Genomic DNA, 18,000 nt, shown 5'->3' on the forward strand with positions numbered 1-18,000 from the left:
GTCCTAATGATGCACAACACCACACCAGCTGCTATCTCTCAAACTGTGGCCCGACTGAACCTGAGCTCCTGTCAAACCTCTAGATCTCTTACGTTGTGCCTCCCTCATCTTAGCACTGTGGAATGGATTTTCTTAATCCTGTCTCAGCCACCTGCTAAATTTTGTAGCCCAGCTAACTCTGTTTACTGTGTGACTTGGTAAAGATACAGGCTATACCTCTATCCCACTGATTTAAAACAATATAAGCTTGTTTAAAAAAAAAAAAAAAGGGCAGTGGCTGGAAGTCTGAAGACCTGCCCCATGTTCTGGTCTTGGCACTCCCATTATGTGTCCTTGAGCAAGTCACTAAAAGCCTCTATGAACCTCAGTTTCTTCATGGGCAACGTAAAGATGTTGGCTTAAGATCAAGCAACAATTAGATCAGTAATAAAGCACCACTAGTTACCAGGTACTGAAGATAAAAATACAAAAAATGAAACAATTCTTATTCCCAAAAAGGTTGCATTTTATAGAATCATTTAGAAAATCTTTACATTCTCCTATTTGCACACATATATGCAAATGCAAACCATCCAAGTGGTAGTGGGCTGCTACTTTAGGCCTAGGTAATACCCAATTTTTCTATAGGTAGATGAAAATAAATGGGCTAGTTATTTGGGGAGCCATATTTTCCTATAATCTGAAAAAAAAAACTATAAATATGGGGGCAGCTAGGTGGCACAGTGAGTGGAGCACTGGCCCTGAAGTCAGGAGGACCTGAGTTCAAATTTGACCTCAGACACTTGACACATGTACTAGCTGTGTGACCTTGGGCAAGTCACTTAACCCCAATTGCCCTGCCTTTCCCCCTCCAAAAAAAATGTAAATTCTAAAAAAATTTAAAAATTATAGATACAGTATTTTCAAAAGTCTTTCAAAGTATTGTTTGTTTTTACCTCTAGATTGACTGACGCAGGAGAAATTGTGGCAATTATAGATGTTTTTGTACGTCCCCCAAGAGAATCTTGTAGAATCCTGGTTAGTTTAGATTCTCGATAAGGAATATGTGGTGCTCTTTCAACAAGGGCAGTAATAACCCTTCCCAGGGTTAAAAGAGATTGATTAATATTCCCAGCTTCCCGAGCTCTTCTGTCAACTGCCCCAGAACGACCAATATTTTCACTTCCTGCAAGATCAACCTGAAAAGGATAAAAAATCATAATGAATTCAATTTATAAGGTTTGAACTCAAAGCTTTCAGACTTCATATTAAAATTGTTAGCTGGGTGTTTAATACTTAACAGTTAATAGTTCATCACCAATATGAGGCAAATAAAATGATTACTCAGAAATGCAGAATGTTAAGGTGCTAGATCTACAACTCATCCAGGTTCAAAAGGAGATACTTACCAAATTTAACTTTCCAATTTTAACAAGTTCTTCTCCATCAACTGTAGTTTCTTTCATATGTATTGTAACAGCAAATACAGAGTGGGATCGGCTAAAAAATAAAACAGTATAACACATTAATTAAAACACTTACAAGACAGGAAGGTAATTATGATTTGAATTATGAAAACTAAACCTAGACTGTACGAGCTATATTAATCTTAATCTGGAGGTTGTGTCGAAGAAATAGGATTATATAAATAACAGCATTATTCAGTCACAGTTTTCTAGCTGCTCTTACTTGCTAAAGCATTCTTTTAAATATTGTTCTTCAGCCCTCAACTTGACTACTGGTTCTTTCAAAACTCTGGCTAATCACATTTTCAATTGGCACTGATAATATTTGAATTTAGAAGAATTGTATCCGAAAGGTAAGATGTTTGGGAACTATTCAAGACTTGAGTCTCTAGTTTAGACATCAGAAATAGAAAGGATGTCTAGATTTAACTTTATTTCCCCAGAACAACATGTCCATCGAGTTCATCAAATTTTACTTGGAGAGAAGCAATGAGGATGTTCATGCTAGAGCAGCTCAGCCTCTTCCTTCCTCAAGCTATTTTACCCAGACAATCCAAATTAGCATACCGAGTACATAGATCAGGAGACTGAAACACAAACAAAGGGGTTCCAAGACTTGTTTCTCTGAATGGGTTACAGGGTAGGCCTGACTCACAAAAATGGCTGAAACCTTTTCCTAATAACAGTTTCAATTCAAAGGAAGACCACAAGATGGCAGCACAGCCAGAATAGTGGACAAAAGCTTGGGACTCAATGACCTCCCAATATCAGGGAGCTTGGGGAAATGGCAAAGTGAGAGGTAGGGGTGCCAGTACCAGGGGAGTGGGGAAAAAACTGAGGACACGCATTTTTAGACGTGGGCAATTGTGTTCATATTTTTGCTTGACTATATTTGTTCTAATATAGGAGAAGGCTTCTACTGGGGGTAAAGGGACAGAAGATGGTGAAAGAGATGCAAAAAAAAAAGGAAAAGGTCAATAAAATATTAAAAATACACACAGAAGAAACAAGCTCAAAAGGGGCCCCAAACAGGGCGCTTTTGTTACTACCCCGTTAAACACCGGCATTTTTCAAAATAGGCTCGTCCCCTAACTGTGCTATATTTCTAATCTTCATTAACAAGAGAATTCTTACCTGGAATATGCATTCATTAAAGTTGCTGCTGTTGTCCTTTTTGCTGCCCCCCTCTCCAAAATTTGGTAGACTTCATCCTTGTTGTGTACTGTAACTTCTTCCAGGCCCCTGATGATCACTCCTCTCTGACCGAATATGGAAAGCAAAGATCAAAAAAGTAAACGCAACAGATTAATAGAACAATCACAGGAAGTTTTAGAGAAGTCTCAATCTGAAAATAAGAGGTTACCTTGTTACGAGGATCATCAAACATTTGTAGTCTTTCAGAAGCATCAGTGGACGGATTAAGCAGATCAAAGAGTTCTTCATTATAGATTTCTAGCAATGACACTTTTACTGAGAATTCTGTCCCATTGTCAGTAAGTCTCTCAAATATCTGATGGAGTGTACGTGGAATTATGCCAGCTAAGGGATCCTGAAATTATAATGGTTAGTGAATTAGCCTAATGGTCAATGGTGAAATTGAAGTCCTATTAGTTAACATTCAAACAGTGTTTTCAGGTTTGCAAAGCACTTAACATTTTCACACACTTCTCACAACAACTCTATGAAATATGGACAAGTCCTTTCATGTCTGTTTTACATGTGAGGAAACTGAAGTCAGGAAAGGTTGAAGGACCTAGCTAGTATCAAAGGCCAGATTCAGACTCATCTTTGTGGTCCCAAGTTCAATGCTTTTTCTTGTATACTATGATGCTTTTCAGGTAAAGAGTATCACAATGTCACTTACTGCCTCACTTAGAAAGAAACTAAGGTATTTACGATCAGTGCTTCTCATTTCCCCAGGTAAGGCTAATATTGGGTCACTAAACAAGTTCTAAAGGTCATCTGCTCAACACAATAAACAATATATGTCTATAATGTACCTATACTGTCCCGGGTGCTTGCTAGACCAAGCCAAAACCCAACAGTTTTCAAAGCCTTCAAAGAGGCTAACCCCTTCCTTACACCGTTTCTTAAGTGAAAAACAAACCAATCTCTAACTTCCCCCTTTAATTGAAGGGATACTTTTCTGATATGTGTCCTCCTTAAGCCTAGAAAAAGCTAAGAAGCCATGGCTAATTAAAAGGGTAGATTGCTAGGAAATGGAGAATGGCATTAATTTAAGATGAACTGCATTAATGTGAAGTGCCTTCCAAAATAAAACACTAATTTTAAAAAGTTATTAAAGCTTTTCTAAGTATCAAAATCAGTGCATTTATATAATACCCTCCTTATACCCTAATTATGGCCTAATTATATTTGAGGCAATAGGTAAGATGAGGCTGGACCTGAGAAGTGGGAGCCCTTTGATTTAGTAGTTGTCAAAATCTCTTTTCCTCTACAATCTTTCACTAAATTCAGAGTTCTGGGTTTCGAGCTCTTAGATAACTTGGAATATTTTAAATTATGATACCACACTGGAGTTATCCCCAAGACAAACTCAGTAGGCTATCCTATTCCATTCATACTCATTAACCAATTATAAGACCAAATCTGAGAAATTAACTTGACTTATACAGATATTAATTTGACCAGATGCCTATACAGCTCAGCTTTTTGTTTCCCAGTGGTCCCAAGGGATGTTTTGCCTCAAAAGCTTAGGATAGATGCTACACATGCACTCTCAAAGTCCTAGTTTTCTTTAGCTAGCTCATCATGTGTGAATTTACCTACAATTTTGATGCTATATTTTTGGCTCGCATCTCCGTCTGGAAACAAGTTGTCTGCATGTGAAATTGTATAGTAACTTTCATATAACTGGCAGTATCGAAGGGAAAAGATGATCAGTTAACTAAATGCACTTTTTAAATAACTGAGGCTTTTAAGTACCTAAACCTATCTTTTTTTTAATGCAAACCTTTTAAAAATATATACCAACCTTACAAAAAAAATGGAAAATTTTACCATATTGAAAAGTAATGAAACCTATTAATGACACATGTCACACTCAGCAGAAATACAGTGATAGTTCAAGGACTACTGATGACATGAAGAACAAGCAACCCTATGCTAAATGTAGGAAAAGCAGGGAAGCCTCGAGGCTTCCCATGTGTTGATTTTGCTGACTCTTTCAGCAAAATTAAAGGTCATCAGAAAAGAAAAAACTAAAATTATTAAACTGGTCAGACAATGCTCATTAATGTTGGACAATGCTAAATTAACTGTAGCTCTAGGAACTGCTTCTAAGAAGTAGAGTGTAAGGATTTTGATCGCCATTTTCTGCTCCATTCACTCTGAGGCATATAGCTGTCTGCAGAAGATTGATGGTAGATGGCACCAGAAGTCCAGCAGTAGTTATTAAGTTTCCTTTTGCCCTAAATTTTGTGTATTTGGAAACTAGAATGGATTTACCAATAGAAATAATGGTTTAAAATGGTGATTAGATCCTCAAGCCAGTGTACAAAAGCTGATTTATCATAGATGAAACATTGTGTATTTAATATTTTAACTTACAAAAACATTTAAAATAGACATAGAATGCTCTAATCAATGGCATAGATTGGCCTTGGAGTCAGGAAGGCCTGGGTTTCAGTACAGTCTATGCCATTAGGACCCAGGATCTAGCGAGAGGAACAAATGAGAGATCCAGACTCTAATCCTAAAATTGGGAAGTACTAAAAATAAAAAGCTCAGTCCAAGGAAGGGAACCAGGTTTCTATTCCTCTTCCTCCCAAAAGCCACCCCCATCCATCCAGAGGACTGGGGTCTGGACAGTGCAGGTGCTCAGCTGAGAAACAAAGAGCACAGGAGCAAACTTCCACAACCAGGGATGAAAACAGAGATAAAGAACTTTAGGAATTAAGAGATGACATATAAGTAGCTGAAAGAGAGTGGCAGGCAGCGGGGAAAGGCAACTAAAAGCAGAAACTCAGAAAGAAGGGGCATGCTCCCCAAGCACCACCAGAAGAGAGGGGCTATCACAGTCTCAGATGCCTGTGTCAGACGCTGGGAAAGTCTCTAACAAGCTGAAAATTATGAGCACATCTAACTTCCCTGGTTTTTTTCTTGGAATGTTCAGGAATCCAGTTCACTGTTATAGGAGTTAAGATGAAAGCCCCCATGACAAGACCTTATGTCTCTGTTGAAGCCCTTAACAGCTCAACCACAGCTCAGCTGAACATTAGAGGTGAACCTTTTTAAACATTGCTATGAATGATTAGTACCTCTTCCCAGGTATATTCTTCATTGGGTGACCTTTCTCCTTCCATTGTAAAAGTCTTTCCAGTGCCAGTTTGGCCATATCTGTCAATATGAACATTAAGGATACTTAAATTATTTAAATACATATTTTAATTATTTTGTGAGACCCAAATAAATACTCTACTTACGCAAAAACAGTGCAATTGTAACCCATGATAACTTCATCTAAAATTGGGCATACAACGCTTCGGTAAACATCAATTTGTTTTGTGGATGCTCCAAAAACCTAGGAATAAAAAAATCCAGAAGAGGCAAGAACCTACTTAATTGTATTTCAAATTATTAGTAGCGACCTCAAATAATAACAATACATTAGCAATTTAATTATTCTAATGGTAAATCACTCCTACAGCTAGGAATTTGGAGAGTTACATAAATTCTTCTAGATAATAAGGGCTCAATCAATTCCCAAAAAAGTTTAGTAGTTCTAATCAATTAACTGACTATACCAGCAAGAGTGAGACTTGTGCAACAGTGAAAATTTTGATTACCATATCTAAGAAAAAGTATTATACAAAAAGAAAAATAAATACCATATCAAACGTGTAGGTTTTTCTTGTACTCTTGTCAGTTATTCCTCCAGTACGTACACTGATTTCTTTTCTAAAAGAATCACAATCTACCACAGGATGGGCATTTGCTTTTCGCTCTGACAAATTAAATGGCCTAAAAGAGGAAAAACAAAATTAATTCAGAGGCTGACAAATCATAGGCATCAGATATATCTATTACCTTTTTTTGGTTAATTATGACAGTAAAATAAATGTCAATGTGTAGATGCCAGTTTTAATTATTATCTCTATGTTTCAAGGTCAGACAAGCTCATTACAGCTTCCCTTTCCCCCACCTCCCCAATCTCACACATGCTTCAGAAAACTACTTTTTACCATCTGCAGACAAATCTCTTCACCTTTCAAAATATCCACGGGAGGTAGAAATGACTATTACTTCATCACATTCTTAACAACCTTCACCTTTAAAACCCCCCAGTTTCATTGATCTCCTTAAATTCCATATTTGGCCTGGTTTGGGTTTGAAAGACCCAAGCATTGGAGTGCTTACTGAGAATCATGTAAGATTTCAGAGTTGGGACATTTCACAACAGACCAGCTAAGCAGACATCTAACCTTTGCTTACAAACTTCCCACAAAGGAAGTCAAATCCTTCCCTCTTGAAACAGCTCCATTCACTTTTGGGCAATGTTAGACCATTCCTTATGTCAATCCTATGTTTGCCTCTATCATTGCTTGCCATGCTTGGGGGCCAAAGAGACCAAGTCAAACCCCTCTCCACCGTGACAACTCTTCAAACATTTGAAGATAATTATTATAGTCAGCTAATTGATTCTCATGTGGTAGGAAGGCCTTCACCATCTTGGCTACCCTTCTCTGAACAGTCATTTTCTTTCTGAAAATGTGATGCCCAGAACTGAAGATAATCCATACAGTTATCAAGTTGATTTTCTAACATAGGTCTGACCATGTCATTCCCCTTCCCAAACTCTTGTGGTTTTCTATTATCAAATATAAACTGTTTGGCATTTAAGGCCTTTAGAATCTGACCCCTATTTATTTCTCCAATCTCCACTCCATTCACTCCAGTGTCTTTGCATCGGCTGCCCCCCATGCCTGAATTATTCTCTGTCCCCACTTCTAGTTCTTAGAATCCCAGGCTTCAAGTTTCAATTCAAATCCCCCAACTACTAGGGCCTTCCCCTCTATGGTTACCTTCTATTTACTTTACATGTATCTCCCCTACACCTACAGGATACATATTTTCTTCACATTTAAAATCTAAGTACCTAAATTGGTTTTGCCTTTTCTTTATGTCCAGAAGTGTTTAATAAATGCTTTTAAAGTTTGGTAGCTTAAGACAGCATTAAGACTTTTGGGACTGTGTGGGACAAAAACTAAACCCAAAATTAAACTCAGAGGCTTCTCAAATAGAAAGTAGAAATGAATTTTATACAACCCCATGGAAAAGGGCGGTCTCCTCTGATAGACAATTGGTAGGGAAAGGCAGGGCCCAGAAGGCAGAACCCAGCCTTATACTCTAAGGTAAACAACCCCAACCCCAATCCCCCGCTGTCCCCCCCCCCACTGGCCTTTTGTTCTCATTGGTGGAGTCCAGGCTCACAATTCTGTGGGAAATCTACTACAATTTAGCCAGTGCCAAACTCTTAAAAACACTTTTTTTCCTTCTTTGGCGAGGACAGGGTTCAGGTGATTTTTGTAACTCAAAACTTAGGCCTAGCTGTCAATCAGAAGTCCTGAGCCTATGCCTAAAGGTTCCCACCCCATTCCCTATTCACTCACAGAAAGGCCACCCTATCTAAATTCACCTCAAAAGGCAGTGAGGTGCTCACTTAAAATATCCTTCATTGTCTTGGTTATCAATTCCCTATTAGTTATATCAGTTCTGTCCCTTCCGGTCCAAAGATCATTTTCCCCGTCAAAGTACAAGTTGAATAACTCTAACTCCTCCCCCTCCCCATCATTCATTATCATTATCCAATCTAGCCCCCAAGCAATGGTTCTGTCCACTCTTGGAGCTTCTCTTTTCCAAAGTACTGCTATTTAAAAAACCCCAAAACAAAACACTTCTGCTTTATTGTTTTCAGCTTTCCTTTCTTTGATTGCTAAGCTTTACCACTTAGGATATTCTATTTTTAAAACTTTTTTTGATCTTTTGTTTTTAAATCACTTTCATTTCTAAACGTGTCCTTTCCAAGAGCCATTGCTTGTAGCAAAGATTGCTAAACTTGAAAAGACCATCTACAAATAGGTACCTCCACCTCCTTTCCTCTCACTCTTTTAACTCTCTATAGTTTAGCTCCCAGTCTCATGAAACTGCACTCTCTAAAGTTAGTAAGGATATCCTAACTACCAAATCTAACCCCATTAAAAAAAATTAAACTATTTTATTTTCAGTTCCAAATTCTTTACCTTCCCCCATCCACTGCAAAGGCAAGAAAAACCAAACCCACTATAAAAATGCATAATCATGCAAAACAAATTCTCACATTAGTCTTGTTAAGGAAGGAAGGAAAGAAGGAAGGGAGGGAGGAAAGAAAATAAGCTTCAGTTTGCACTGAGTCCTTCCATTTTCTATCTGGAGGTAGAAAGCATGTTTCATCATGAATCCTTTGGAACAGTGTTTGGATCAGAGCTACTAAGTATTTTAGAGCTGATCATTTTCACAATATTTCTGTTATTGCATAAATTGTTCTGGTTCTACCCTCTTCAGTTCATATTAATTCATAGAAGTTTCCCAAGTTTTTCTGAAACTATCCTGCTCATCCTCACTGCACTATAGTATTCCATCACATTCATATACCTTAACTTGTTCAGCCATTCCCCAACTGATACTCATCTCTCTCAATTTCTAATTCTGTTACCACAAAAAGAGTTGTTTCTTATCTGATCTCTTTGGGAGTACAGACCTAGTAACTGCATTGCTGGGTCAAGTTCAGTAACTTTTTGGGGTATAGTTCCAAATTACTTTCCAGAATGGTTTTGACTAGTCCCCAGTTCCACCAACAGTGCATCAATGTACCTATTTTCACATATTCCCTTCAATATGTCACACTGTATTTTTGTTATCTTTGCCAACATGATGGGCATGAGTTGGAATCTCAGGTTTGCTTTAATTTGCCCAAAACCCTTTTCTCAAACCTCATCCTTCTTGGCCTTTCTGTAACATCTGACACTGTTAATGACCAATCACCCTCTTCTCCTTGATCCCTCTTCTCTCTAGGTTTCCATGATACTACTCTATCTTGATTCTCTTCCTACCTGCCTCCCTGCTCCTTCTCAGTCTTCTTTGTTAGATTTTCTTCCGTAAAGGTAGGTGTCCCCCAGGGACTCTATCCTGGGTCCTCTTTTCTCTTTCTATTCCATTCATTTCATGATATCATCGACTCCCATGGTTTCCTTACCATCTCTATGCTGATGTCTCTCAGATCTACTTATTCAACCCTAACCTCTTCGCTGAACTCTAGACATCTCCAACTGTCAATTGGAAATTTCAAACTAGAGGTCCTACAGACATTTTAAACTCAATATACCCAAAGCTGAACTCATTATCTTTACTCCCAAACCTTTTGTCCTTCCAAACTTTTCAATTACTGACAATGAGAATCCTCTCAGTTACTCAGGCTAGCAACCTAGGTGTTATCCTGGACTCTTTACTCTCACTCCTCAACATATTCATATCCAATCAGTAGTCCTGATGCTACTACCTCCAGAATATCTCTTCTCTCCTCTAACCCTGCCATCACCCCTCATCACCTCACTATTGGACTACTAAATTAGCCTGATGGTTTCCTTGCCTCAAATTGCCCCACTTCAGTACATCTTCTATTCAACTGTCAAAATGTATTTCCTAAAGCATAGGTCTGACCATGTTATCACCCCATTCAATAAACTCCAGTGGTTCCCTATTACTGCCAGAGTCAAATATAAAATCCTTTAAAAAATTTTTTTTGACATTTGGAGCGGCTTACCTTTCCAGACTTTACTCCCTTCTTTCCATGAAATCTTTGATCTAGTGACACTAGGGCTTCCTTGTTCGTACAAAAACACTCCATCTCCTGACTCCAGATATTTTGACTGACAGTTCCACATGCCTGGAACTACCTCTCGGCCTCCTGACACCTCTAGTTCCTTCAAGTCTCAACTAAAGTCTCATCTTCTACAAGAAGCCTTTCCTGATTCCTCTTATGTTAGTGCCTTCCCTCTCTTATCTCCAATTTATCCCCTATATAACTTGTTTGTATATAGTCCTTCTCATGCTGTCTCCCCCAATAGACTGAACTCCTCAAGGAGTCATTTGCTATTCTTTGTATCCCTAAAGCTCACTATGTTCCTGGCACATAATAAATGCTAATTGATTGACTTGTGTTTATTTTGTATTTATTCTGCATATATGTGTGTGTGTTATATGTGTATGTATGTATGTATGTGACAGAACCACAATTGCTTCCTGTTTTACTTTTGTATCCCTAGGACCTAGTATAGACCCTGGCACACAGTAGGCACTTAATAAGTGCTGGCTGATTGACTGAATGAGGTACAAGCTGGGTGTAAAAAGGTGGCAACACACAAAGAACGATATAGAAGAATATCCTAAAATACATCATAAAAATATATGACCAGAAAAACTAAAGATGGACTGGGCATATCTTTAAGGCTACACAGGAGTCTGCCTTTGTGCTTCATCAGTATCCTACCAATGTCAAGAGAACTCAAGGAAGGCTTTGGTAGATAGCACTGAAGCAGACTTAGGGAAGGACACAGACGAAAACTGCCTAGACAGGTTGTGATCATCCTGGAGGGCCGGGGAAGACAGGGAACTGGTCAAAGGGCCTAAGTTAGCTACTCAGGGAAACTCAATCCAACAAGAACTGTTTGCCTAGTTTGCCAATGTGCATACACACAATGTACACAAAATGAACAAACATACCTTTAAAGAACTAACAAAACACAAAACCCTATTTAAACCAGTGAAGCAAGAAATAGACTCCCAACAAGAAATGAAGCAAAGGAGGAGGGTAAAATGTGGATATTATTAGGCTCCTACTTTCCCTGACCCTAACCATTACATCAAGTGCTACTTTTCTATTTTGTTTTGTTTTGTTTTGTACCAGTCATTTCTGGAAACATCACCCTCCCACTCACCTCTTTTCCCACAACCACAAAAACAGAATCTTCCTTTGTACCAAAGAAAATAATTAAGGAAAATCACTTAGTAGTGTCTTTTGATGATGTATACACAATTATACCCCAATCGTATTCCATCTCTACAAGTGGGAGGAAGGAAGGAATCTTTATTTGTTCTCCAGAACCATTATTTGTTGCTCAGTTTCCCCAAGTTGTGTCCTATCTGTGATATTTTCATTTATCTTGTCTCCATTCCGTATCACTTCACACAGATCTTACCATGCTTCTCTAAATTCTTTGTTTGTCATGTCTTACAGCACAAACACATTCGATTACACTCACACACCACAATTTCTTCAGCCATTCTACAACAGCCATCCACTTTGTTTCTAGTTCTTTGCTACCATTAAGTGTTGCTGTGAAAGTTGTAGTCTACATCAGACCTTTACTTCAATCTTTGCTTTCCTTAGGGATATACACCATTGGGGTGGAATCTCTGGGCCAATTAGGAGTCTTCATAGAGTTTAAGACTTTACTATAAGACTACAACTGATTAACCTATTTGCTGGCCTGATTGTAACTGAGCTTGCAGCACTCCCCCCCCCCCCATTTTGTTTTGTAGGGTTTTTGTTTGTTGTTCAATGCATAAACAGACAATTTCCCTATGGGAAATTTTCTATAGCTATGGCATAAATTAGGAATTTAATGATTTCAAAATACTAGATGTCCACTGCTCAATCTTAAAGGGTTTGTGATGGTAGAAAAAAGAAAGTTTTAAAGAAAAAATGTTTATTATTAATTAGCTATACGATATTTTCTTCTCCTGGTTGATAGGGAAAGGTGGAACGAATCTACTCTGGCAGCTATATAATTCTTCTTCTTTTTTTTTTCCTTTTTTAGCTATATAATTTTTAAAAAATCATTGGTAGCTAAGAACATATAAGGGAAACTTTAAAATTAAATTACAAACCCACTAAATCTAAGAAACTATTCAAGGTAATTAAACTTCAAAAAAATAGCATGATTTAAAATAAATCCACATATCAACATTTCTATATAGTACTAACAAAGAAAGGGAGGAAATGGAAAAAATTCCTCTCACAATAGCTATGAAACACACTAAAAAATCTTGAAGTTAATCATTGCAAGACACTTGGGAGTTATATAAATACTATTACAAAATGTTGCTTATGAAAATAAACAAAGACTTAAATACCTGGAGACAGAGTCACTGTTCATGGTTGGCCCAGGCCAATAAAATAATGAAAGCTAAACAAATTTGGAGACAGTGTTATATCAACTAAATTATTAATCGGTGTTTACAGAACTAAATAACATAATAAAACATATTTGGTGGAACAAAAAAGTGAGGAGAGATGATATCAAACTATAATATGAAGTAGCAATAATAAAAACACGTTGGTACAAGTCAAAGTACAAGAAAAGTAGATGGGTAGAATAGACTGGATAAACATATTAATTCAGTGTTTGATAAAATTTATGAAACAAAATTACTTAGGGAAAAATCCCTATTCAAGACTTGGTGGAAGAACTAAAGAACAATTTGACAGAATTTAGGTTTTATTGCACCATATGCCAGAATAATCATCAAATGGATAAGAACTCTAATGTAAAAGACTGCATCATTAAAAAGCTAGATGAAAATGTAAAGAGAAATCTTTCAAGTCCGTGTGTGCATGCAGGGCGGTGCGTGAGAGGGGGTGGGGGAGTTAGAAGAGGACATAAAAGACAATTCTGATTACATCAAATTAAAAAATATTTCTACAAAGCCAGTCAAGGTAACAAGAGCAAGTGTCTACTGAGAAGAACATCTTTGCATGGAATATCTCCAATAAAAGCTAAAAATAGTCAAGGCAGAAAGGAAATAGGCAAAAATATAAGACTAAAAGCCAAGCCTTAAAAGGTGAGTAGTCAAAGGAGACTGAGTGGGACAGTGAAAAACCTCTCATAAAATCTAAATATCAGCTTTCTGCTCAGTTTTTTTTTTTTCTGTAAGACAAGTTAGTGACTGTGGAAAGACAAGTCAGTGACCATGAGATCCCCTGGGAATGAGAATAGGACACAGAATGCTTACATCCGCATACTTACCTAAGGGACAGGGACTGAAAAGAGAAGAGAGTAAATGGTGGAAAGCCAGATGTAAACCTGGTCAGAAGACCAGCTAGATGTAAGAATGGTGGGAGACTAAGTCCATCATCCATTGCAGATGTAAGAATGGTGGCAAAGACTAGTTTTGTCATCTGTCACAGATGCAAGAATTATTGGGAGATGTGGTTTGTCAAAAACAACCAGCATCTGCTTGTCAAAGTAACCAAACCTTTTGCTCTTTGTCATTGTCATTGGGGCAGATTTATTGCGTTCCAGATTGTACCCTCAAGGCTTGCAATTTTGAGCCCAGGAGGGGGTCGGGAGGGGGAATTGAGGTTAAGACCTATAAAAGAACCTGAATTTTCTGTGTTCAGCATGCTCTGACAGTGAGAGAATTCTTTTTTTAAAATTTAATTTATTTAATATATTTAGTTTTCAGCATTGATTTTCACAAGAGTTTGAATTACAAATTTTCAGTGAGAGAACTCTTGGTGTGTGAGTTGCCCTTTCCCGTGGGAATCATAATAAAATTCCTTTCTACTTTCTACCTTGAGAAGCCTCTGATTTTAATTTTGCATAAAGTCGCTGTGCCACACAAGATGAACAAATTATTTCCAAAAGAATGCAAGCTGACAATTTTATGAAAAAATTCCCTGCAGCTCTAATAAGAGAAAATTAAAATTACTTTTCAGATTTCACCTTACACCTAAATTGGTGAAGATAAGAAATGGTTCACAAAGGTGATAAAAACAATCAAAGCTGTGGGAAGACAGATACACTAATAGAGCATTCCAACCATTATAGACAATAAACTTGGAGTTATGTGTATAGGTTGCAAAGGTGAAATTGACAAGCTTTGGCAAGAGCCACCAAATGATTTTCCTAAAGCACAAGTTCAACCATAATCTATCTCCCTCCTACCTTTCCAGTCTTGTTGCACCTTATTCCCTAGATGTACTCTTGAATCTCAACATTGACACTGTTCAAGGTTAAGAGTAGGCTTCATGTAGGAGGTAGTACTTGAATCATGTTTTTGAAGGATGAGTTGGATTGAGGTGGAGCCAAGATGGCAGAGTAAAGGCAGTGACTCTCCTTAGCTCTCCCCTAAGCTCCTCCAGATACCTTTAAATTATGACTCTAAACAAATTCTAGAGCAGCAGAACCCACAAAAAGACAAAGTGAAACAATTTTCCAGCCCAGCAGGAAAGGTCTGTTGTACCAGGTTTAGAGGACCGGGGTCCAACGCAGGCTGTGCCCCAGCAAACCAGAAGCAGGCCTCAGGGCAATTGAATCAGTGGCAGCAAAAGCACTTTCCAGACCTCTCTGCCCACAGATGATAACAGGAGGAGATTTACAGGAGTCCCTCTGTTGGCACCAGGGGCAGGACTCTGCTGCATTGCCTATACTTGGATCTGGGTCACAATCCTGGGTCTTCCTCACAGTGCCAGGAGAAGCACTAGCAGAGCAGACATCCTGGTCACAATTCTGGGGTTGAAAAGACTGCTTTTGGTGGCTCACAAACCAGTGAACAGTACAGGAGAGGAGGACACACACCTCTCCCTAGATCATACCACCTTGGAAAAGCCAAAAACTTACAGGTCCCCAAAATTATCTCTGAAAACAGATGCACAAAAAATAGTGCCCCCTCCACTTGGGAAGCAGAGTCCCACTTTAGCACAGGGTTAAAAGTCAAGAAATAAGCTGGAAAATGAGCAATCAAACAGAAGAAATTCTGATCATAGAAAGATACTATAGTGACAAGCTCAAAACACATACTCAGAAGAAGAAAACAAAGTCAAAACTCCTGCATCCAAAGCCTCAAAGAAAAATATGAATTGCTCTAAAGCCATGGAAAAGCTCAAAAAGGATTTTAAAAATCAAGAAAGAGAAGTAGAGGAAAATTTGGGAAGAGAAATGAGGGTGATGCAAGAAAATCATGAAAAAAAGAGTCAACAGTTTGGTAAAGAAGGCACACAAAAAAAGACTGAAAAAAATAACACCTTAAAAAACAGAATAACCCAAATGGTAAAGAGGCATAAAAATCCTGGTTTGTCTGTCCTTCTCAAAGAGAATCATGACATCTGGAAGGTAATGCCTTGACATGCAAATGAATTGGATTTAAGTGAAAGAGGGCTATGCAAAGTCACCAGGCTCACTCTTCTCCTTCAGAGCCATGTGGGTCCAGCGGCAAGATCAGGACCACTGAAGATGGTCCCGTTGTAGTGGGAGACCTTGGCCTTTTTAAGCTAAGGTCTTTCCTAGAACTTAACTAGACTGAGGCAACACCCAGCCAGTGATTAAGGCTAGGTAAGAAATGAGTCAAAAGAATGGCCTTTTACATAGTCCAAAAAAAAAAAATCAATCTGGGAGGAGAAGTCCCTCAGGGTTTCTAGCCAAAGGAGAAACAATTGCTATTTACTCATTCTGAGCCACTTGGCCACAAACAACGACCTAGTGAGGTTTGGGCTGGGACCTATTATTGGCCACTCAAAGAGAGCAAAAGTGATTTGGGTTTAAGGCCCGGTCCTTAAGAAAGAAACCTAGTCCATAAACCACAAGATATCTAGCCACTTTTCAGCAATCAAAATTTATATTCCTTTAGGCAAAGCACCTGAGGGTAAGGGTATGATACTCTATGTGGACAATGGGAAAGGAGGGAGGGAAAGAGAGCAAGAGAGAAAGGGGGATAGGGAAGGAAGGAAAGAGCTGTATTGCCCAAGTGGAACTGGCCAGTTGGGTCCCCAGTAGGCAGCTACTACTACTCACAGCTTGATGTTTGTTCTTTATTCTAGAAGACCATGACATCAGTTAAATGATGCCATGACTTACAAGTAAATTGGATTTAAGTGAGGGAGGGCTGTGCAAAGTCACGAGCACAAAAAATCCAATGAAAAGAACAATGTCTTGAAAAGCAGAATTGGCCAAATGGAAAAAGATACACAAAAATTCACTGAAGAGAACTCCTTAAAAAGTAGAACTGGCTAAATGGAAAAGGATGCACAAAAGCTCACTGAAGAAACTAATTCCTTAAAAGCTAGAATTAGGCAAGTAGAAGCTGATGACTTTATCAGACATCAAGAAACAATCAAATAAAATCAAAATGAGTGGAACGAGTGAAGACCTCATAAAAAGGACAAATTGAATAAATAGGAATAAGTAAGATAGTAAGGCCTCTCATGAAATCTAAACTTCAGTTTTCTACTTAAGTTTTTCTGCAAGACAAGTTAGTGACCGTGGGAAGACAAGTTAGTAACCGTAGGATTCCCCGAGAATAAAAACAGGGCACAGGATGCTCACATCCTGTGTATTTACCTAAGGGTGACAGGCCTGAAAGAAAGAAGGGTAGAGGTGAATAAGTCAGCAACCATAAAATCCTCTGAGAATAAGGATAGGACACAGGATGCTCACCTCCTGTGTACTGACCCCAGGATAAGGGACCCTCGGCTCAGAAGAAGAATGGATGAAAAGCCGGAAAGCCAGGTACAATGCAGACATGCAAGACCAGTTAGGTATAAGAATGATGGGAGACAAGGTATAAGGGTGCTAGGGATATCCGTCACATATGTAAGGGTGATGGGAGGCGTCCGTAGCAGGAGCAAGGGTGGTGGGAAAGGCTACTTTGCCACAGATGTGAAGATGAGGTAACCAACAACTGGCTTCTGCTTGTCACAGATAACCAAACCATTTGTTCATTGTCATTATCACTGAGGTAGATTTATCACTTAAGATGTAAAAAAGGTGCATCACCTGCTTGTCAAAAATAACCATACTATTTGTTCTTTGCCATTGTCACTGGGTAGATTTATCACATCCAAATGGTACCCTCAAAGCTTATGTCCTTCAAGCCGAAAGAAAGGTCGGGAGGGGTAATGCGGTTAGGGACCTATATAAACACCCCAATTCTCTGTGTCCAGCGCGCTCTGACACTGAGAGGTGCCTGGAGTTGCCCTTTCCCACAGGACCATAATAAATTTTCCTTTCTACTTTCACCTTGAGATGCCTCTGTTTTTAATTCTTTGATTCGTAAATCTGTACCACACAAAAAGAATGAAGAAATATAAGAAAATGTGAAATATCTTATTAGAAAAACAACTGACCTGGAAAATAGATACAGGAGAGATAATTTAAGAATTATTGGACGGCCTGAAAGCCACGATCAAAAACAAAAGGGCCTAGACATCATCTTTCAAGAAATTATCAAGGAAAACTGCCCGGGGATTCTAGAACCAGAGGGTAAAATAGAAATTGAAAGAATCCACTGAACAACCTCCCTGAAAGAGATCCCAAAATGAAAACGCCCAGGAAATTTTATTGCCAAATTCCAGACCTCCTGGATCAAGGAGAAAATACTGCAATCAGCCAAAAAGGAACAATTCAAATATCACAGTCAGGATAACACAAGATTTAGCAGCTTCTACATTAAAGGATTGGAGGGCTTGAAATATGATATTCCAGAGGATAAAAGAGCT

The 18,000-nt window shown here is 38.5% G+C and overlaps 1 protein-coding gene across 1 annotated transcript in view; it reads right to left on the reverse strand.

Annotated features, from left to right (window-relative positions):
• Window positions 1–18,000, reverse strand: part of KIF11 (kinesin family member 11) — a 57,202-nt gene that overhangs the window by 34,659 nt on the left and 4,543 nt on the right. The window contains exons 2-8 of the mRNA XM_036735693.1: window positions 6,296–6,428; window positions 5,891–5,988; window positions 5,726–5,804; window positions 2,809–2,994; window positions 2,580–2,704; window positions 1,389–1,479; window positions 936–1,178 (exon numbers count right to left, since the gene is read on the reverse strand). Of these exons, the coding sequence (XP_036591588.1) occupies window positions 936–1,178; window positions 1,389–1,479; window positions 2,580–2,704; window positions 2,809–2,994; window positions 5,726–5,804; window positions 5,891–5,988; window positions 6,296–6,428 (955 nt within the window). The remainder of the gene's footprint in view (window positions 1–935; window positions 1,179–1,388; window positions 1,480–2,579; window positions 2,705–2,808; window positions 2,995–5,725; window positions 5,805–5,890; window positions 5,989–6,295; window positions 6,429–18,000) is intronic.

Source organism: Trichosurus vulpecula, chromosome 8 (genome assembly GCF_011100635.1).
Source record: "Trichosurus vulpecula isolate mTriVul1 chromosome 8, mTriVul1.pri, whole genome shotgun sequence".
NCBI lineage: Eukaryota > Metazoa > Chordata > Mammalia > Diprotodontia > Phalangeridae > Trichosurus > Trichosurus vulpecula.